General features: G+C 45.0%; 1 protein-coding gene across 3 annotated transcripts in view; it reads right to left on the bottom strand.

The window, feature by feature from the left end:
- The window catches only part of LOC121546084 (ERC protein 2-like), a 285,284-nt gene that overhangs the window by 82,141 nt on the left and 184,910 nt on the right, over positions 1-18,233 (bottom strand). For all 3 annotated transcript variants that reach the window (XM_041857100.2, XM_041857099.2, XM_041857098.2), the window contains 2 exons: positions 15,022-15,169; positions 7,017-7,205 (listed from right to left, as the gene is read on the bottom strand). In XM_041857100.2, coding sequence (XP_041713034.1) covers positions 7,017-7,205; positions 15,022-15,169 — 337 coding nt within the window. The remainder of the gene's footprint in view (positions 1-7,016; positions 7,206-15,021; positions 15,170-18,233) is intronic.

Below are 18,233 nucleotides of genomic sequence, written 5' to 3' on the forward strand. Positions count from 1 at the left end.
ACTTGGATGGCCTGATATGATAAATAAAGGTGTCTGTTAGCTCCATCAATAATTACCTAATAATGAGACGTAAGAGCTGAGATGTGGTTTGGTCATGGAAAAAAATGGTGTTTGTGTTTGTGTGTGTTTTTGTGTGTGTGTGTGTCTTTGTTTATAATGGCTTTGAGAGTATCTCTTCATCTGACAGCCTTGGAAAGCGTTGTGTCTCTAGGGTGTGTGACCAGACCCTCTTCACCATCATCATCATCAATCACCCTCACACACACACACTCAAACACACACACGTGAGTGCGCCTCTGGACTGAGCGCTACACTGCACCGCTGGCCATGGTCAGACACCGAGCTAGGAGGAGGGGAGGAGGAGAGAAGAGGATGGGAGAGGACGAGGAGGAGGAGGAGGAGGAGGAGGAATAAGGGAGGAGAGGGGTAAGGAAGAGGAAGTTGGGGAGTAGGAATCGTGGGGCGGAGGAGAGGAGTGGTAGAAGAGGAGTGACAAGGGAAGAAGGAGAGGAGGAGTGGGTGATGGGAGGAAGAGGTGGTGAGGAAAAATAAATACTGTAGTTAATCACATTCAGATAAAAGAGAGAGATAAAAGGCAGAGTGGTGCGCTGTGTTTGGAGGAAAAACAGTTTCACCTCAGGGACCCTAATCTGACCTCTCTCTCACACACACACACCCTATGCTGACCTCTGCGGAACTTCCACTACAGGTCAAAGATCAGACATGAGGAAAATTGATTGGGATGACCTCTGTCAATGCAGCCGGGAACGTGTGTGTTTGCTGTTTCTGATGAGAGTGTGTTTGACATGAGAGAGAGAGAGAAAGAGAGAGGGAGGGAGATAAATAATAAAAGAATATGCCATTTAGCAGACACTTTTATCCAAAGCGACTTACAGTCATGTGTGCATACATTTTTACATATGGGTGGTCCCGGGGATCGAACCCACTACCCTGGCGTTACAAGCGCCATGCTCTACCAATTGAGCTACAGAGGACCACAATGGGGGGGAGAGAGAGAGAGAGAGAGAGAGAGAGCGAGAGAGAGAGAGCGAGAGAGAGAGAGAGAGAGAGAGAGAGAGAGAGAGAGAGAGAGAGAGAGAGAGAGAGAGAGAGAGAGAGAGAGAGAGAGAGAGAGAGAGAGAGAGAGAGAGAGAGAGAGAGAGAGAGAGAGAGAGAGAGAGAGAGAGAGAGAGGAGGAGAGAGAGAGAGAGAGAGAGAGAGAGAGAGAGAGAGAGAGAGAGAGAGAGAGAGAGAGAGAGAGAGAGAGAGAGAGAGAGAGAGAGAGCAGAGAGAGAGAGAGAGAGAGAGAGAGAGAGAGAGAGAGAGAGAGAGAGAGAGAGAGAGAGAGAGAGAACGAGAACAATAGCAGAGAACGAGAGAGAACAAGAGTCTGCTATGGCTATTTATACAGCTTGTTTTCACCCTAACGACAGTTTCAACTTTTTCCAGCCTAAGCTTTATGTTCAGCTTTCCATTTCACATTGCGTACAGTGTGCTATTACGGTCCCTTTTACACATGTAAAGGTTCCATTTTAAGGGGGCATTTCCAGCCATTTGGCCCAGATTTATGAATTATTTTGTTATTCTCTGCATGCTTAACAAGATTTCCGAGCAGCCGTATTCATAGTTTCATTGCAGGCCTTTTTCTTTCTGACTTAAGAGTCTGAGAAGTTGCTTGTAGCAAGCTACTGCGTTATGCTGTATGTCAGGTCTATAAACAATGTCTCTATTAAATAGTGCAGGAGGCCATATTGAGTGAGAGATATTTATATTAGAAGTGGTGTGTGTGTGTAATAGTGGGGATATCCCATTGTGTGTCAGCTTGGGTCATGTTTAAACAGCATGCTTGTCTGAGGGAACATGCGTGTGATTCTAGCACCTCTACTTCTATTTGGAAATCCCCCTGACACACACACATCACACACACACACACACACACACACACACACACACACACACACACACACACACACACACACACACACACACACACTCTCAGACACGAACACACAAAGGAGTGTCTTTCGGAGTTTCCCCAATCACACATGAATTAGAGAACAATAAAAACATTATTGAACAAATAGAAGAGCTCAGTAGCAGGTGGTAATGGGATAAGATGATTATCTATAGTGTATGTGTTCTATAAGCATTTCAATAGACTAAAGTGGCTTCCTCTCCACTCTTACCTGTCCTCCCTCCCTTCCCCTTAACCTATCCTCATCTCCTTTAGCGGTCTTAAAACAAAAGATAGGTGAAAGCCAAATATACTGTATATAAGTGCAGGTGAAGGAGATGAAACAAGGCGAAGAGGCCATTTTAAACTAATTAGTCACAACTGCTCTATTGTTGTGAGTGGTGGTTGGTTAGGGGAAACTGTAAGTGCCGGGCACACCTTTGGCAGCACTTTATTCTATAGCTAGAGGACTCCTGATATCTCCATGAGTGATAAGTATAATTTTAGTCTATCAGTTGTTTAGTACTGTCTTTTTGCTAGCTTGGGCCATCTACTTTAAGTGCTGCCTGTCTTCCCAGTAGCCTACTTGGTGTGTGAACTGCTGACTGCTCATAACTTGCAGGAGATTGTTGACACATCAACCAAGATTAAGGGGCAGGGCAATTTGTGACTGTTGCTGTTTTGGTCATCAGTGGCTGTATTGGAGGGGGAGCGGTTTCTCCTCTCCTAGGCAATCAGCAATTAATACCGGAAGGTGTGCTCTTCATCTTTGCATGTACATTAGCAATTAGTATTAGTACTTCAGTCTCCCCTGTTTTCTCAGCGGCAGTCGTGTCAGAGGCGGTCTCGTGGCAAAGCTAAGACGGTTCTACCGAGTTTTTCAGAGTTAATCCAGGAAGGAAAGAGAGGAAGACTCCACTCTCTCACTTGAGTATTTTACCTAGTTATTTTCAGATTATCTCATTTTGCTCTTTTGTAACTAGATGTGTGTTTTCTATACCTGTTCGCTCCTCTCCCTGTAGGCTTTGCAGACGCTCCCCACCCCTTGGATGCAAACCTTCTAATTTAGTGTACCCTGCGCGCACAACCCATGTTGAATTCCTGGTCCCTGGCAGCATTTGGAACTGCCGATCTGCGGTCAAGAACTCAGAGTTCATCTCAGCCTATGCTGCCCTTCAGTCCCTTGACTTTTTGGCCCTGACCGAGACATGGATCACCACAGAGAACACTGCTACTCCAGCTGCTCTCTCTTCATCTGACTATGTTTTCTCTCATAGTCCGAGAGCATCTGGTCGTCGCGGTGGTGGCACAGGGCTACTCATTTCTCCTAAGTGGAGATTTTCTATTTTCTCCCTCTCTCACCTGTCCATCTCCTAATTTGAGTTCCATGCTGTCACTTGTCCACTCAAGCTTAACATTGTTGTCATCTATCGCCCACCAGGTGCCCTTAGAGAGTTCCTCAATGAGCTTGACACCTTGATAAGCCCACTTCCTGACGATGGCTCACCGCTCTTCGTACTTGGCAACGTCAACCTCCCGACGTCTGCCTTCGATTCATTTCTTTCCAACTCTCTCTTTCCCCTCCTTGCCTCTTTTGACCTCACCCTTTCCCAGTCCCCTCCCACTCACAAGGCAGGCAATACGCTTGACTTCATCTTTACTAGAGGCTGTTTGCCTACTAATCTCACTGCAACCCCCTCCAGGTCTCTGATCATTGCTTTGTTTACTTTTCTGTCTCCCTTTCCTCCAACCTTAACCACTCAGCCCCTACCCAGATAGTCATGTGCAGTCACAATCTTCGCCTTCTCTCTCCTCTTCTATCCTATCATCTCTGTTAAATCCTTCTCCCTCCTGTCTCCTGATTCTGCCTCTTCGACCTTAATCTCCTCCCTTTCCGCATCCTATGACTCGCACTGTCCCCTTTCCTCCCGGCCGGCTCGGCCCTCCCGCTCCGTGAGTGAGCATACAGAACAGGGCTGCGGGCAGCTGACCAAAAATGGAGGAAAACTAAACTTCCGGAGGACCTATCATCCTTTCACTCACTCTACCTTCTCTCCCTCTGTATCTGCTGCTAAAGCCACTTTCTATCACTCTAAATTTCAAGCTTCTGCCTCTAACCCTAGGAAACTATTTCCCTCCTTAATCCTCTACCTCTTCCACCTCCTTCCTCCCTCTCTGCAGACGACTTTGTCAACCACTTTGAAAAGAAGGTTGCCGACATCCTCTCCTCCTTCAGTCAGCCTATTGAGTCCACTGGTCCCACTCACACAGAACTACCTTACGCCTTAACCTCTTTCTCCCCTCTATACAGATGAAATCTTGTGACTAGTGAGGTCCGGCCGCCTGACAACCTGCCCACTCATCCCCTCCTCCAGACCATCTCTGGAGACCTTCTCCCATTCCTCACTTCCCTCATCAACTCATCCCTGACCACCGGCTGCATCCCTTCTCTCTCAGAACATTCTTCTTGACCCTAACCAGCCAGGTTTCAAGACGGGTCACTCAATCGAGACTGCTCTTCTCTGTGTCATGGAGGCTCTCCACACTGCCAAAGCTGACTCACTCACCTCTGTTCTCATCCTCCTAGATCTATCCGCTGCCTTTGACACCATGAACCATCAGATCCTCCTCTCCACCCTCTCAGGGCTGGGCGTCTCAGTCTCTCCAACCTATTGGATTGCATCTTACCTGGCAGGCCGTTCCTTCCAGGTGACGTGGAAAGGATCTGTTTCTGCACCACGTACACTCACTACTGGTGTCCCCCAGGGCTCGGTTCTAGGCCCTCTTCTCTCTATACACCAAGTCACTCGGCTATGTTATATCCTTACATGGTCTCTCCTATCATTGCTATGAGGATGACACTCAACTACTTTTCTCCTTCCCCCTTCTGACACCCAGGTGGCGACACGCATCTCTGCGTGCGTGGCAGATATCTCAGCTTGGATGTCGGCCCACCACCCCAAGCTTAACCTCGACAAGAAGGAGCTGCTCTTCCTCCCGGGGAAGGCCTGCCCGCTCAAAGACCTCTCCATCACGGTTGACAACTCCATGGTGAACCTTGGTGTGACCCTGAACACCCTGTCGTTCTCTGCAAACATCAAAGCAGTGACTCGCTCCTGCAGGTTCATGCTCTACAACATTCGTAGAGTACGACCCTACCTCACACAGGAAGCGGCGCAGGTCATCTCCCGTCTGGACTACTGCAACTCTCTGTTGGCTGGGCTCCCCGCTTGTGCCATCAAACCCCTGCAAGTTAACCAGAACGCTGCAGTCCGCCTGGTGTTCAACCTTCCCATGTAAAATGTACACCTTAAATGATTTCTTAGTACATATAATGCCAGAAACACTCTTATCAACGGGAGACTATCCAGACAGCACACCTGATAGCCCCTAAGCTGCTCCTGTCAGACACACACACACACACATACATACATACCTAGATTAATTACACACACACACACACACACACACACACACACACACACAGTCCTGTATAACTAACCTTGTGGGGACACACAATTCAGTCCCATTCAAAATCCTATATTCCCTAACCCTACACCTAACCCTAGCTCCTAAAACTAACCCTACCTCCTAACCCTAAATTTGGATGGTGTATCAATACACCCAGTCACTACAAAGATAGAGGCGTCCTTCCTAACTCAGTTGCCGGAGAGGAAAGTCCCCACTCAGGGATTTCACCAAGAGGCCAATGGTGACTTTAAAACAGTTAGAGTTCAATGTCTGTGATAGGAGAACACTGAGGATGGATCAACAACATTGTAGTTACTCCACAATACTAACCTAAAAGACAGAGTGAAAGGAAGGATGCCTGTAACAGAATACAAATATTCCAAAACATGCATCCTGTTTGCAATAAGGCACTAAAGTAAAACTGCAAAAAATGTGGTAAAGAAATTAACTTTAAGTGTTATATTTGGGTCGAAAACAACACAACACATCACTTCATATTTGAAGGAATGGTGGTGGCTGCATCATGTTATGGGTATGCTTGCCATCATCATGGACTAGGGAGTTTTCTATGATAAAAAGACACGGAATAGAGCTAAGCACAGGCAAAATCCTAGAGGACACCTTGTTCAGTCTACTTTCCAACAGACACTGGTAGACAAATTCACCTTAACCTAAAACACCAAGGCCAAATATACACTAGAGTTGCTTACCAAGATGGCATTGAATGTTCCTGAGTGGCCTAGTTAAGGTTTTGACTTAAATCTGCTTGAAAATCTATGGCAAGACTTGAAAATGGATGTCTAGCAATGATCAACAACCAACTTGACAGAATAAGAATAATGTGCAAATATTGCACAATCCAATTGTGCAAAGCTCTTAGAGACTTACCCTGAAAGACTCTCAGCTGTAATCAAAGGTGATTCTAAAATGTATTGACTAATTTACTTATGTACATTTTCAATACATTTGCAAACATCTCTAAAAACCTGTTTTCACTTTGTCATTATGGGGTATTATGTTTAGATGTCTGAGTAAAATATTTAATCAATTTTGAATTGAGACTGTAACATATCAAAATGTGGAATAATTCAAGGGGTATGCATACTTTCTGAAGGCACTGTATCCATTGAGATGTCTTCTAACACGGACTAATTTGAGTGTCCTGAGGGAAGTTGGAGATGATACTGAGATGATGATGATATTTACACTAAACTCAAAGAGAGAATTTTGTATGTTTGTGTATGATGGGGGAGTATAAACTAACCTCTCACACAAATCAAAAATACTTATCTGGCAGCTTTCAGCCTCAAGCCTCATCTCTAAATGATATCAATGACTGTAAGTTGGCAAGGATGGAGAAGGGAAGAAAGAAAAGAGGAGTGAAAGAGATGGGGATTTGTTTTGATGATGATCAGACCACAAGTAGCTGCCTCTGAAGATGATATGTGTAAAACTGTCAGCTCTGACAAAGAGAGAGGGGAAGAACCTAGCACACACCAAATCACTGTCTAAACACACCTTTCAGATGTGTGTGTGTCTGTGTGTGTGTTTCTGTGTGTGTGTGTGAGTGAGTGAGAGAGAGATAACTAACCTGGTCCATTGGGGGTCTGTGGTTGGCGTGGGGTGGTCCTCTTGTAGGGCTCCGGTGGTGTGTGTGTGCCGGGAGTGCTGGGTGAGCCGGGTGTACCCCCGGGTGGGGGTGGTGAGGATGGTGAGGATGATGAGAGTGTAGATGTTCTTCATCATAGTTGTCTGCTATGAGCTTCATCCTACTCTGGGTCTGGAGGAGAACATTAACAATGTATAGTGTGTTTTGCATTTCTCAATCTCAAACCCCTTTACATAGAATGGGAGTAACTCATTCTACCAGTTCCACCACCAATATGCAGCTACCCGTTCCTCTACCAATATGCAGCTAACCGTTCCTCTACCAATATGCAGCTACCCGTTCCTCTACCAATATGCAGCTACCGTTCCTCTACCAATATGCAGCTACCCGTTCCTCTACCAATATGCAGCTACCCGTTCCTCTACCAATATGAAGCTACCAGTTCCACCACCAATATGCAGCTACCCGTTCCTCTACCAATATGCAGCTACCCGTTCCTCTACCAATATGCAGCTACCCGTTCCTCTACCAATATGCAGCTACCCGTTCCTCTACCAATATGCAGCTACCCGTTCCTCTACCAATATGCAGCTACCCGTTCCTCTACCAATATGCAGCTACCCGTACCTCTACCAATATGCAGCTACCCGTTCCTCTACCAATATGCAGCTACCCGTTCCTCTACCAATATGTAGCTACCCGTTCCTCTACCAATATGAAGCTACCAGTTCCACCACCAATATGAAGCTACCCGTTCCTCCACCAATATGCAGCTACCCGTTCCTCTACCAATATGAAGCTACCAGTTCCACCACCAATAACTATAATTCTCACCTCACGTTGGTTATAACACTGCAAAAGTAATAACTAACTTGTAAGCAATGTTAGTAGCCCTTTACACTCGTACCCGTATACGTGTTGAAAATGGCAGATGTGGGCAATGATAAACGTCTAAATTGGAACGCAGTGGCTGTACAGTAATGCTATACATGACATCAGAGCTCTGGCTCTGAGCTTCACAGTGCTGTACGGGTTTTGACTGACAGACATTCTGAACTTGAACATTGCGCGTGACAAGAAGTTGCCCCCATCCCTCCTGCTAATTGGGCAACTTTTGCACACAAAAAAAAATATCAGAGTGAGGGAAATGCTGTAAATTAAATGCCTTGATGTATTTTCGAAAGATGAGACGTTGAGGATTACAATAAATACTGCTTTATAGGGGTGTAACGATCCATCTACTACATCGATGTATCGATTTATATTCCTATGATCCAACTACATCGATCTGTGCTCGGCAAGTTGGCCTTTTGGACAACATATATCAATCTAACATCGTTTTAAAATGTAATAAATCGATTGTATCGATACTAGGAAATAACCCATTGGATTTAAGCACGTCAGACTTTATATCGATGTTTTTTCTTAGCACTTTTAATGATAAAGGCTTTAAACATTACTCGATTCAGTCTGCCTATCCGTGACGTCATCGCCCCGCGCCAGCAGCAGCGCAAAGGCGCAAAGACAACAAAACATAGCATGGCGGACGACAGAGGAGAAGCCGACGAGCGAGAAATTATCAAGCCACCATTGCGGTCCTTACAAGAAACAGGAATCTAGGAAACTTCACCTGCACTGTCCAGTATCCAGGTATTTATTTCAGTCACACTGGTTGAATTTTTGGCTAAAAGGTTACTGAATCGATTTCAAGTCACTGAATCGTTTCGGATCGTATCGTTCTAAATGAACCAATATCGTCCTTGAATCGTATCGACAACCACGAATCGTGATACAAATCGAATCGTTGTTAAAATGAATCGTTACACCCCTACTGCTTTATAATAATATAATAATAATATGCCATTTTTTGTGTATGGGTGGTCCCGGGGATCGAACCCACTACCCTGGCGTTACAAGCGCCGTGCTCTACCAGCTGAGCTACAGAGGACCAGGCTTTGATGTTTGAAAGCAAGCCAAAAACCTGTGAATTCAAATGTGCACTTCACATTTCCAAATCATAAAACTCATATCATGTACAGTGTTAACGTTTATGATCACTATTTTTGATGTACAGTTACAAGATTACATGGCGTCATACCCTGGGTTGTTCTGAACAGAATGAGCCTATGTTTGTCTATTGTGAAGAAAATCTGCCGCAGAACATGTACCTGAATGCACTCATGACTCCTATTTATGCCCACCAAAATTACGATCTGTTTCTCTGAATTGCCTTGTGAAAGGCTAACACTGTAAGATCATATTTTATAACTTAGCTAGTCATGTTGGCAATATAACTATCTTTCAAATTATGCCCACATGACCCAGATTGCGATTTATAATGGATCGTTTTTGGATTGCGTAAACAACAACAGTAATTGTGTGATGGCGGGGATGCAGGGTTGTGTTCCAAACGAAACGACTACAAGTGTGCTTGTTGTAGTTCCTCACCAGCACAGCTAGGAGAGCTCAAAGCACCTTATAGTTGAAGACTCTTCTTTGAGTCATAAAAGTGCAATGACATTGCTTAGGAACTGAGAACACTTTGGAGAGGTGTGTGGCCACTTGGAGACACCAGTTAGTCCTCTCACTCAAACCCTTGTCATTTATTTGTCTTATGTTGTACCCACATCACATTTGCCAGGAATAGTCTTATGTTACTGAATGTATCCAGAGTATTTTCAGATTTCATTATCAACAAATGCAGCAGAAAGTACAGTAAATATAAAATCCAACCAACAGCGTCATGTCTGGATTCAGTCTTGTGTCAGGTGAACGGTTGTGTCCTCAACTTTAGTCTAATAACTTTCGCATTATCTCCAAACTGTTTGCTTTCAATTGCTACCATGGTGAAGCAAACGCAAAAAAACATTGCAATTTAGTCTTATCCATATAGGCCAATTCCCGCGAGTGTAAAGGGTTAAATTCACTTTGTGAATGTCATTTATTTGGTTTTGGTGTGACCCTTGCTCAGAAACCAATTTCCCCCTGAAATGATAAAGATTGATTCACGTTGACTGAAATTACTCCAAAATTGTTTACTGTCTCCCCGGGGAAAAAAAAACTTTGAGTTCACAGAGTTAGAAATGATTGGCTGTTTGTGTGGGATAGGGGGAATGTATGTGTTGAAAGCAGCCGAAGACTGAAAAAGCATGGCGCTAACGAACAACTTTTGACAGGTCATAAATTGAGCGAGGCGTAGTGCCTAGTGAAACTATCGTAATTCTGTCAGACGTCATCCGTATTTCAGAATTCAGATGAAGACTTCATTGGATTATCTCAGTGCCGTGACAGAGTGGTTAGTGATGTGTTGTTGCTCAGCATAGCTGCAGGCTGGGAGGCTTATGGCTGATGAATCACACTCCTTTACTCCACCAATGATTAAAATTACACTGAAATATGCCGAGAGAGAGAGAGAGAGAGAGAGAGAGAGAGAAATATGGGACAAACACCAAATTGAGACTCTGCATGCAGAATTCTGCAAAAATATCCTCGGTGTACAAAGTAAAACACCAAATAATGCATGGAGACCAGAATAAGGCATATACCCGCTATTGATCAAAATCCAGAAAAGAGCCGTGACACTGACTGAATTCTAGACTGGCACATAATGCAATGATGTCCTCTCTTAGTATTTCCAAGACATTAAGTTTGGCAAGCCTTTCATTGATGGATTTCAGCAAGTCAACATCCATCTCCGTGAACCTCTCCCAAGGCGCGCCCTCTTGTTTGGGGATGGTTTGGTGCCATCGTTGATACCGCTTGGCCAACTTGGCTTTGGTTTGTTTTGTTGATTGTGTTTGTTGTACGAAACAGTGCTTGAATCCTCCGAAAGCTGCAACATGTTTATTTGAGCTCGTAAGTATCTCTCATTAATGAATAGTTCAAGCCATTCAATGGATTCTGAAGCATCCAGCATGTAAAAAAAAAGTTAAAAAACAATGACACTGTACTTCAGAAAGTATTCAGACCCCTTGACTTTTTCCACATTTTGTTAGGTTACAGCCTTATTCTAAAATTGATTAAATAGTTTTTTTTCCCCTCATCAATCTACACACAATACCCCATAATGACAAAGCAAAAACAGGATTTTAGAAACGTTTGCTAATTTATAAAAAAAAAAAAATGGAAATATCACATTTACATAAGTATTCAGACCCTTTACTCAGTACTTTGTTGAAGCACCTTTGGCAGCGATTACAGCATTGAGTCTTCTTGGGTATGACGCTACAAGCTTGGCACACCTGTATTTGGGGAGTTTCTCCCATTCTTCTCTGCAGATCGTCTCAAGCTCTGTCAGGTTGGATGGGGAGCGTTGCTGCACAACTATTTTCAGGTCCTTCCAGAGATGTTCGGTCGGGTTCAAGTCCGAGCTCTGGCTGAGCCACTCAAAGAAATTCAGAGACTTGTCCCGAAGCCACTCCTGCGGTGTCTTGGCTGTGTGCTTACAGTCATTGTCCTGTTGGAAGGTGAACCTTCGCCCCAGTCTGAGGTCCTGAGCGCTCTGGAGCAGGTTTTAATCAAGGATCTCTCTGTACTTTGCTCCGTTCATCTTTCCCTCGATCCTGACTAGTCTCTCAGTCCCTTCCGCTGACAAACATCCCCACAACATGATGCTGCCACCACCATGCTTCACCGCAGGGATGGTGCCAAGTTTCCTCTAGAAGTGACGCTTGGCATTCAGGTCAAAGAGTTCAATCTTGGTTTAATCAGACCAGAGAATCTTGTTTCTCATGGTCTGAGAGTCTTTAGGTGCCTTTTGGCAAACTCCAAGCGGGCTGACATGTGCCTTTTACTGAGGAGTGGCTTCCGTCTGGCCACTCTACCATAAAGGCCTGATTGGTGGAGTGATGCAGAGATGGTTGTCCTTCTGGAAAGTTCTCCCATCTCCACAGAGGAACTCTAGAGCTGTCAGACTGACCATCGGGTTCTTGGTCACCTCCCTGACCAATGCCCTTCTCCCCCGATTGCTCAGTTTGGCCGGGCGGCCAGCTCTAGGAAGAGTCTGGGTGGTTCCAAACTTCTTCCATTTAAGAATGATGGAGGCCACTCTGTTCTTGGGGACCTTCAATGCAGCTGACATTTTTTGGTACCCTTCCCCAGATCTGTGCCTCAACACAATACAGACAATTCCTTCGACCTCATGGCTTGGTTTTTGCTCTGACATGCAGTCAACTGTGAGACCGGTGTGTGCCTTTCCAAATCATGTCCAATCAATTGAATTTACCACAGGTGGACTTCAATCAAGTTGTAGAAACATCTCAAGGATGATCAATGGATACAGGAAGCACCTGAGTTCAATTTCGAGTCTCATTGCAAAGGGTCTGAATACTTATGTAAATAAGGTATCTTTTTTTTATTTTATATATATACATTTGCAAAAATTTCTAAAAACCTGTTTTCGCTTTGTCATTATGGGGTATTATGTGTAGATTGCTGAGGAGTTTGTATTTATTTAATCCATATTAGAATAAGGCTGTAACGTAACAAAATGTGGAAAAAGTCAAGGGGTCTGAATACTTTCCAAAGGCACTGTATATTTCCGGACCTATATTGGCCGTCGGTAGATACACCCAATACAAAAATAAAATTAAACGATTATGTATCCTGCCTGTTATATTGAACTATTTGCTGCAAACAATTAACTTGAGATCTGTCCTTCCTTCCCCTTACTGAGTGTAAAACTCTGAAGCATCTGCAAAGAAAAGACTGTCTGTTATAGCCCAGTGCTGTACATACCTGACTATTATGAGTGCAATATGGATCAGTTATTGTGAAGAAGGTTTAACAACACAAGGATTAAGTGAGGGAGTGGGACCTGCATTTAAAGCAAATTAAAACAAACAAAAGTCTCCTGACTTTTGGTTGATCATTATCATGATGCGTGATTGGGTTCGATCCCCGGGACCACCCATACGTAAAAATGTATGCGCACATGACTGTAAGTCGCTTTGGATAAAAGCGTCTGCTAAATGGCATATTATTATTATTATTATTATTATTATAGATCGGACTACAGGAAGTCAGTGGAGTGACATCTGATGGGGAAGAGTAGCCTGTCCTTTATGGAGCAGTTTATGTTCCTCAGGTGAGACGGGGCAGAACGGAGGTGAGCTGATACTATCGTTATGGAGAGGAAACAGGTGATATGCCTTATTCCTAATTGTCCCCTAGCCTCTTCCCCGCAAACTCAACCCAGTCTATCAGAGGACAAAGTGGAACACTGACTATAATCATTTCAGATGTAGAAGAAGAGCCTAAGTGTAGCTAGGGATAATAAGTGGGATATGGTATTGTGAAATAAAGACATGTCAGCTTCCTGTGAAGTCACCTGATCTAATTATAGCCGTATAGGGATTTCCTGCTGATCTGATGATAGCCATATTAGGTAGTGTACGGAGCTGTAAGTTAGGCCAGCCACAATGTTTATCCCAGCATGCATGTGTGGCTGTGCACATTTGTATGTGTAACCAAGGCATCATTATGAAATCACTCCAGTGACTATGCAGCCAGGTTGTCATAGCATTGGCACATCTTGGAGAATTCTAATCCATCTTCCCAGCAGGGTAATGTGTGTGTGTGTGTGTGTGTGTGTGTGTGTGAGCAATTGGCACATCTTTAAGAATTCAAAATCCATCTTTCTAAGGCTTCAAAGACCGTCTGACCAATGGCTATCCATCATTGGGAGAGAATTCCCATTCCCAGACACATTTATCCCTCTCCTCTCCTCTCCTCAGGCAGTTGGAGAAACCAGCCTGTGGAGGTGTGTGTGAGCGTGTGTGCGCGTGTGTTTGTGTGTGTGTGTGTGTGTGTGTGTGTGGCAGAGACGCAAACCTTCAAAGCCTAACTTCAGCACACACAGGGGAAGCCAGACAAGTCACCACTATCTGTAAATCTATATGCTGTCCCCGGATCATGTTCCCCTTTGAGACTCCGACTCCCATAATTCCCTGGCATTTCCTGGTCAGCTTCCTGGTCAGCTTCAGGGGCTGAGGAAGGAGACTCTGATAAGTGTGTCAATGGGTCAAAAGAGGGAGAATGGTTTATGTATGTGTGAGTCAATGTTCTTGAAAAATGCTTAACAACTGATCTCACATAGAAGATATAAAGTGCCTCATTTTAATGCTGGGAGACAATTGCCTTTAAATGTGTTCTTGTAATACTTTTGAAGACGGGGAATAGCATTATATTTTAACACATTTTCTGGACCAATTGGTTCACAATTCCAGTTCCATATGCCACCATGACAGCCAACCAGTGTGTTGTTTTCTCTCCCAATTATCCAATGTATTTGCAGCCTTGTGTGTGTATGTCAAATTGAATGTGTGTGTGTCACGTCGCCAGGTGGACTCGTAACCATGAGTTACCGAACGGGAAAACATGACGCATCCTAGGCGATAAACAGATAATGGGCCTTCCCTGAAATTCCTCTGACGGATCGCACCCCCCAGGAACTGTTTACTGTTTACGAGCACACACACACACCAGACGCATCTGTTGACTTTTTAAACCTGAACATTTCCCAGAAGCCTCTTTGACTCAGTGGGTAGTGTGTGTGTGTCCTGTTGTTAGCTCGTTAGCGTTAGCATCCAGGGTAGCAGAGGTACTGACATGGTCCGACATGGTCGTAATGACCCACATATCTTAATTTATCTACCATAGGTCGTACATTACAGTAAAGCACAGGGGGATGGGATGTTGCTGTGTGTTTGTGTGTGTGTGTGTGTGTGTTCACTGGCATTTATTGGCAGAGGGGTACATTTTAGGATGCAGTAAGGTGGTCTGAGTTGGTTCTAATAACCCCCATTAATCACCCAGAGGACAGGAGTGTCAGGCTCACCTCTCAGGCCCAGAGTGTGTGTGTGTGTGTGTGTGTGTGTGTGTGTGTGTGTGTGTGTGTGTGTGTGTGTGTGTGTGTGTGTGTGTGTGTCGTGTGTGTGTGTGTGTTGTGTGGTGAAGGGTAAAGGGATTGCTAAGTCATCATGTGTACCTGTTGTTTGAGCTGGTGCATGAGCCTGTCCTTCTCTCTCTTCAGTGACATCACCTCATCCTGTGATTTCTTCCGTTTAGAGGAGGACAGTTCCAGCAGGGCTATGTTAGCATCCTTCTCACTGATCGCAGCTAGAAGAGCCTGCTGCCTGGAGAGGAGGGAGAGGGGGATGACAGGGAGAGAGAGAGGAAGAGAGTGCAAGATGGTTAGGAAGACATTGGCTGTTTGTCAAAATGCATACTACCGTGCTCTGGGCACGCAAATTGGAGCACGAGAGGGTAGGAGTATGAGTCCAAATCAAGTTATGCGAAACAGAGCACGGAGGGCACCTCTCAAATGCGTCCTCCGTTTGTACATATTTTGAACCATGCATCGATGCAAGCTTCAACGGATAGTATGCAAAGAAATATGACGCAACCACGTAAAAAACTCTTGAAATCAATGGCGGACATTATTTGAGCTGAAGCGAGAGAAAATACACTCTCATATGTTGCCTGACTACAATATTTTACCTTGAAATGTTAATAAATACATGCTGTGTTAAGTTTGGCATGTTTACCTGCCTTCGTACCGTATATCGCAAGCCCATAATAAGTCAATACGGCTAACTGGCTAGATACTACTGTTAGCTAGCCAGATAGCCACAAATAATTGTTAGATAGCTACCCACGAATAATTGACATCTGTTGTGCATAATATTTGTTTTAGGTCATTTTTGCCTGTTAAACTATCTGGTTAGCTACATTATTACGATTCATATGTAGCTAGCTGATAGTTATGAAGTAAAATGATTGCTTTGTGTATATCTTGATTCGTCTCTATTGTCATTGTCTTGGCTGGAAGAAGGTTCAGTGAATGGGGAGGTGAAGAGGAAGCAATACAGTAGTGGGAGTGCTTCTCACATGGAATGTTTTATGCATTCTCCACACTCTCGTCCTCACCAGAACGTACTCAAGAGAACGTCGTCAGAGATTGCACTCGGAGCATGAGTGTGGAACACAGTAGGTTGCATATTGAGAAACACCCATTGACTAGATACAGTCATAAGTATGCGGGAAAGACCAGGTGACGAATCGCATCTCTGCATGTCTGGCAGACATATCAGTGTGGATGACGGATCACGACCTCAAGCTGAACCTCAGCAAGACGGAGCCGCTCTTCCTCCCGGGGAAGGACTGCCCGTTCCATGATCTTGCCATCACGGTTGACAACTCCGTTGTGTCCTCCTCCCAGAGTGCAAAGAGACTTGGCGTGACACTGGACAACACCCTGTCGTTCTCCGCTAACATCAAGGCGGTGACCCGATCCTGTAGGTTCATGCTCTACAACATTCGCAGAGTACGACCCTGCCTTACACAGGAAGCGGCACAGGTCCTAATCCAGGCACTTGTCATCTCCCGTCTGGATTACTGCAACTCGCTGTTGGCTGGGCTCCCTGCATGTGCCATTAAACCCCTACAACTCATCCAGAACGCCGCAGCCAGTCTGGTGTTCGACCTTCCCAAGTTCTCTCATGTCACCCCTCTTCTCCGCACACTCCACTGGCTTCCAGTTGAAGCTCGCATCTGCTACAAGACCATGGTGCTTGCCTACGGAGCTGTGAGGGGAACGGCACCTCCGTACCTTCAGGCTCTGATCAGTCCCTACACCCAAACGGGGGCACTACGTTCATTCACCTCTAGCCTGCTGGCTCCCCTACCTCTGCAGAAGCACAGTTCCCGCTCAGCCCAGTCAAAACTGTTCGCTGCTCTGGCACCCCAATGGTGGAACAAGCTCCCTCACGACGCCAGGACAGCGGAGTCACTCACCACCTTCCGGAGACACTTGAAACCCCACCTCTTTAAGGAATACCTGGGATAGGATAAAGTAATCCTTCTACCCCCCCTTACCCCACCCCAAAAAAAAAAAAACTATTGTAAAGTGGTTGTCCCACTGGCTATCATAAGGTGAATGCACCAATTTGTAAGTCGCTCTGGATAAGAGCGTCTGCTAAATGACGGAAATGTAAATGAGGTGAGGGGGTAATGGAGACTGAGTCATTGTAGAGGTGAGGGGGTAATGGAGACTGAGTCATTGTAGAGGTGAGGGGGTAATGGAGACTGAGTCATTGTAGAGGTGAGGGGGTAATGGAAACTGGGTAATTGTAGAGGTGAGGGGGTAATGGAGAGTGGGTCATTTTAGAGGTGAGGGAGACTGTAATTTTAGTGTCCTAACCCCTCTGTGTTCACACAATTAAGGAGGACCAAACTATAGGGTTAGGAGGACCAAGCTGTACGGTTAGGAGGACCAATCTATAGGGTTAGGAGGACCAAGCTGTACGGTTAGGAGGACCAAACTGCAGGGTTAGAAGGGCCAAACTGTAGGGTTAGGAGGACAGAGAGAGCGAGCGAGAGAGAGAGAGAGAGAGAGAGGGAGATGACAGAGAGAGAGAGAGAGAGAGAGAGAGAGAGAGAGAGAGAGAGAGAGAGAGAGAGAGAGGATAGAGATCGAGAGAGGACAGAGCGAGAGATAGCCCCAAGGCCTACAGTAAAACCACCAGATAGAGAGAGGGAGAACCAGAGAGGGTTTACAATGGCAGCCATCCATATAAATATATTCTGACCAGAGAGAGTGGGCTGAATCATCGTTGTGTTGAGTTGTGCACATAATATTCACATTGACATTTATCCATGTATTCTTTCACTCAATACTAGTAGCTCTCCTCTCCTGTCCGGTCCTGTCCTCTCTTCTCCTAGGTAGTAAATTAACAGTTCATCCACTTCTCCATGGTGACAAACAGACATTGCAGTGCTCATGCTTTCCATGGTCCAGTGTAGCGGCAGACTGTTAGCGTGTAGACTGGGATGGTATTTTTAGTTGAGTAAACATAACGCACCCTAACTCCAGACTGTTAAATAGGGGATGAAATTAAGAGCGCATTAGATGTTTGCAGTAACGTAAAGGTTGTGGGGTGAGCTATGGAGGAGGCAGGGGTGGGGGATGGGTGGTATTCAACATAGACTCATTGCTCATTTAAAAAACTTCCTACATTGGAGTGGAAGCCTGTGTTTTTATTCCATGATTTAAGTCCCTGTAGAAATATCTCCATTCTGAAAATAAACACTCTAACTAAGAATAAAGTCGTCTAGCCCTGGAAATCCACATTCTGTGTTTTCAGTCCAATTATCTGAACGCTGGCTCTGGATTCCCCTTATTCAGGGCGATTAATAGGG

This window comes from Coregonus clupeaformis, chromosome 30 (assembly GCF_020615455.1).
Source record: "Coregonus clupeaformis isolate EN_2021a chromosome 30, ASM2061545v1, whole genome shotgun sequence".
Taxonomy (NCBI): Eukaryota; Metazoa; Chordata; class Actinopteri; order Salmoniformes; family Salmonidae; genus Coregonus; species Coregonus clupeaformis.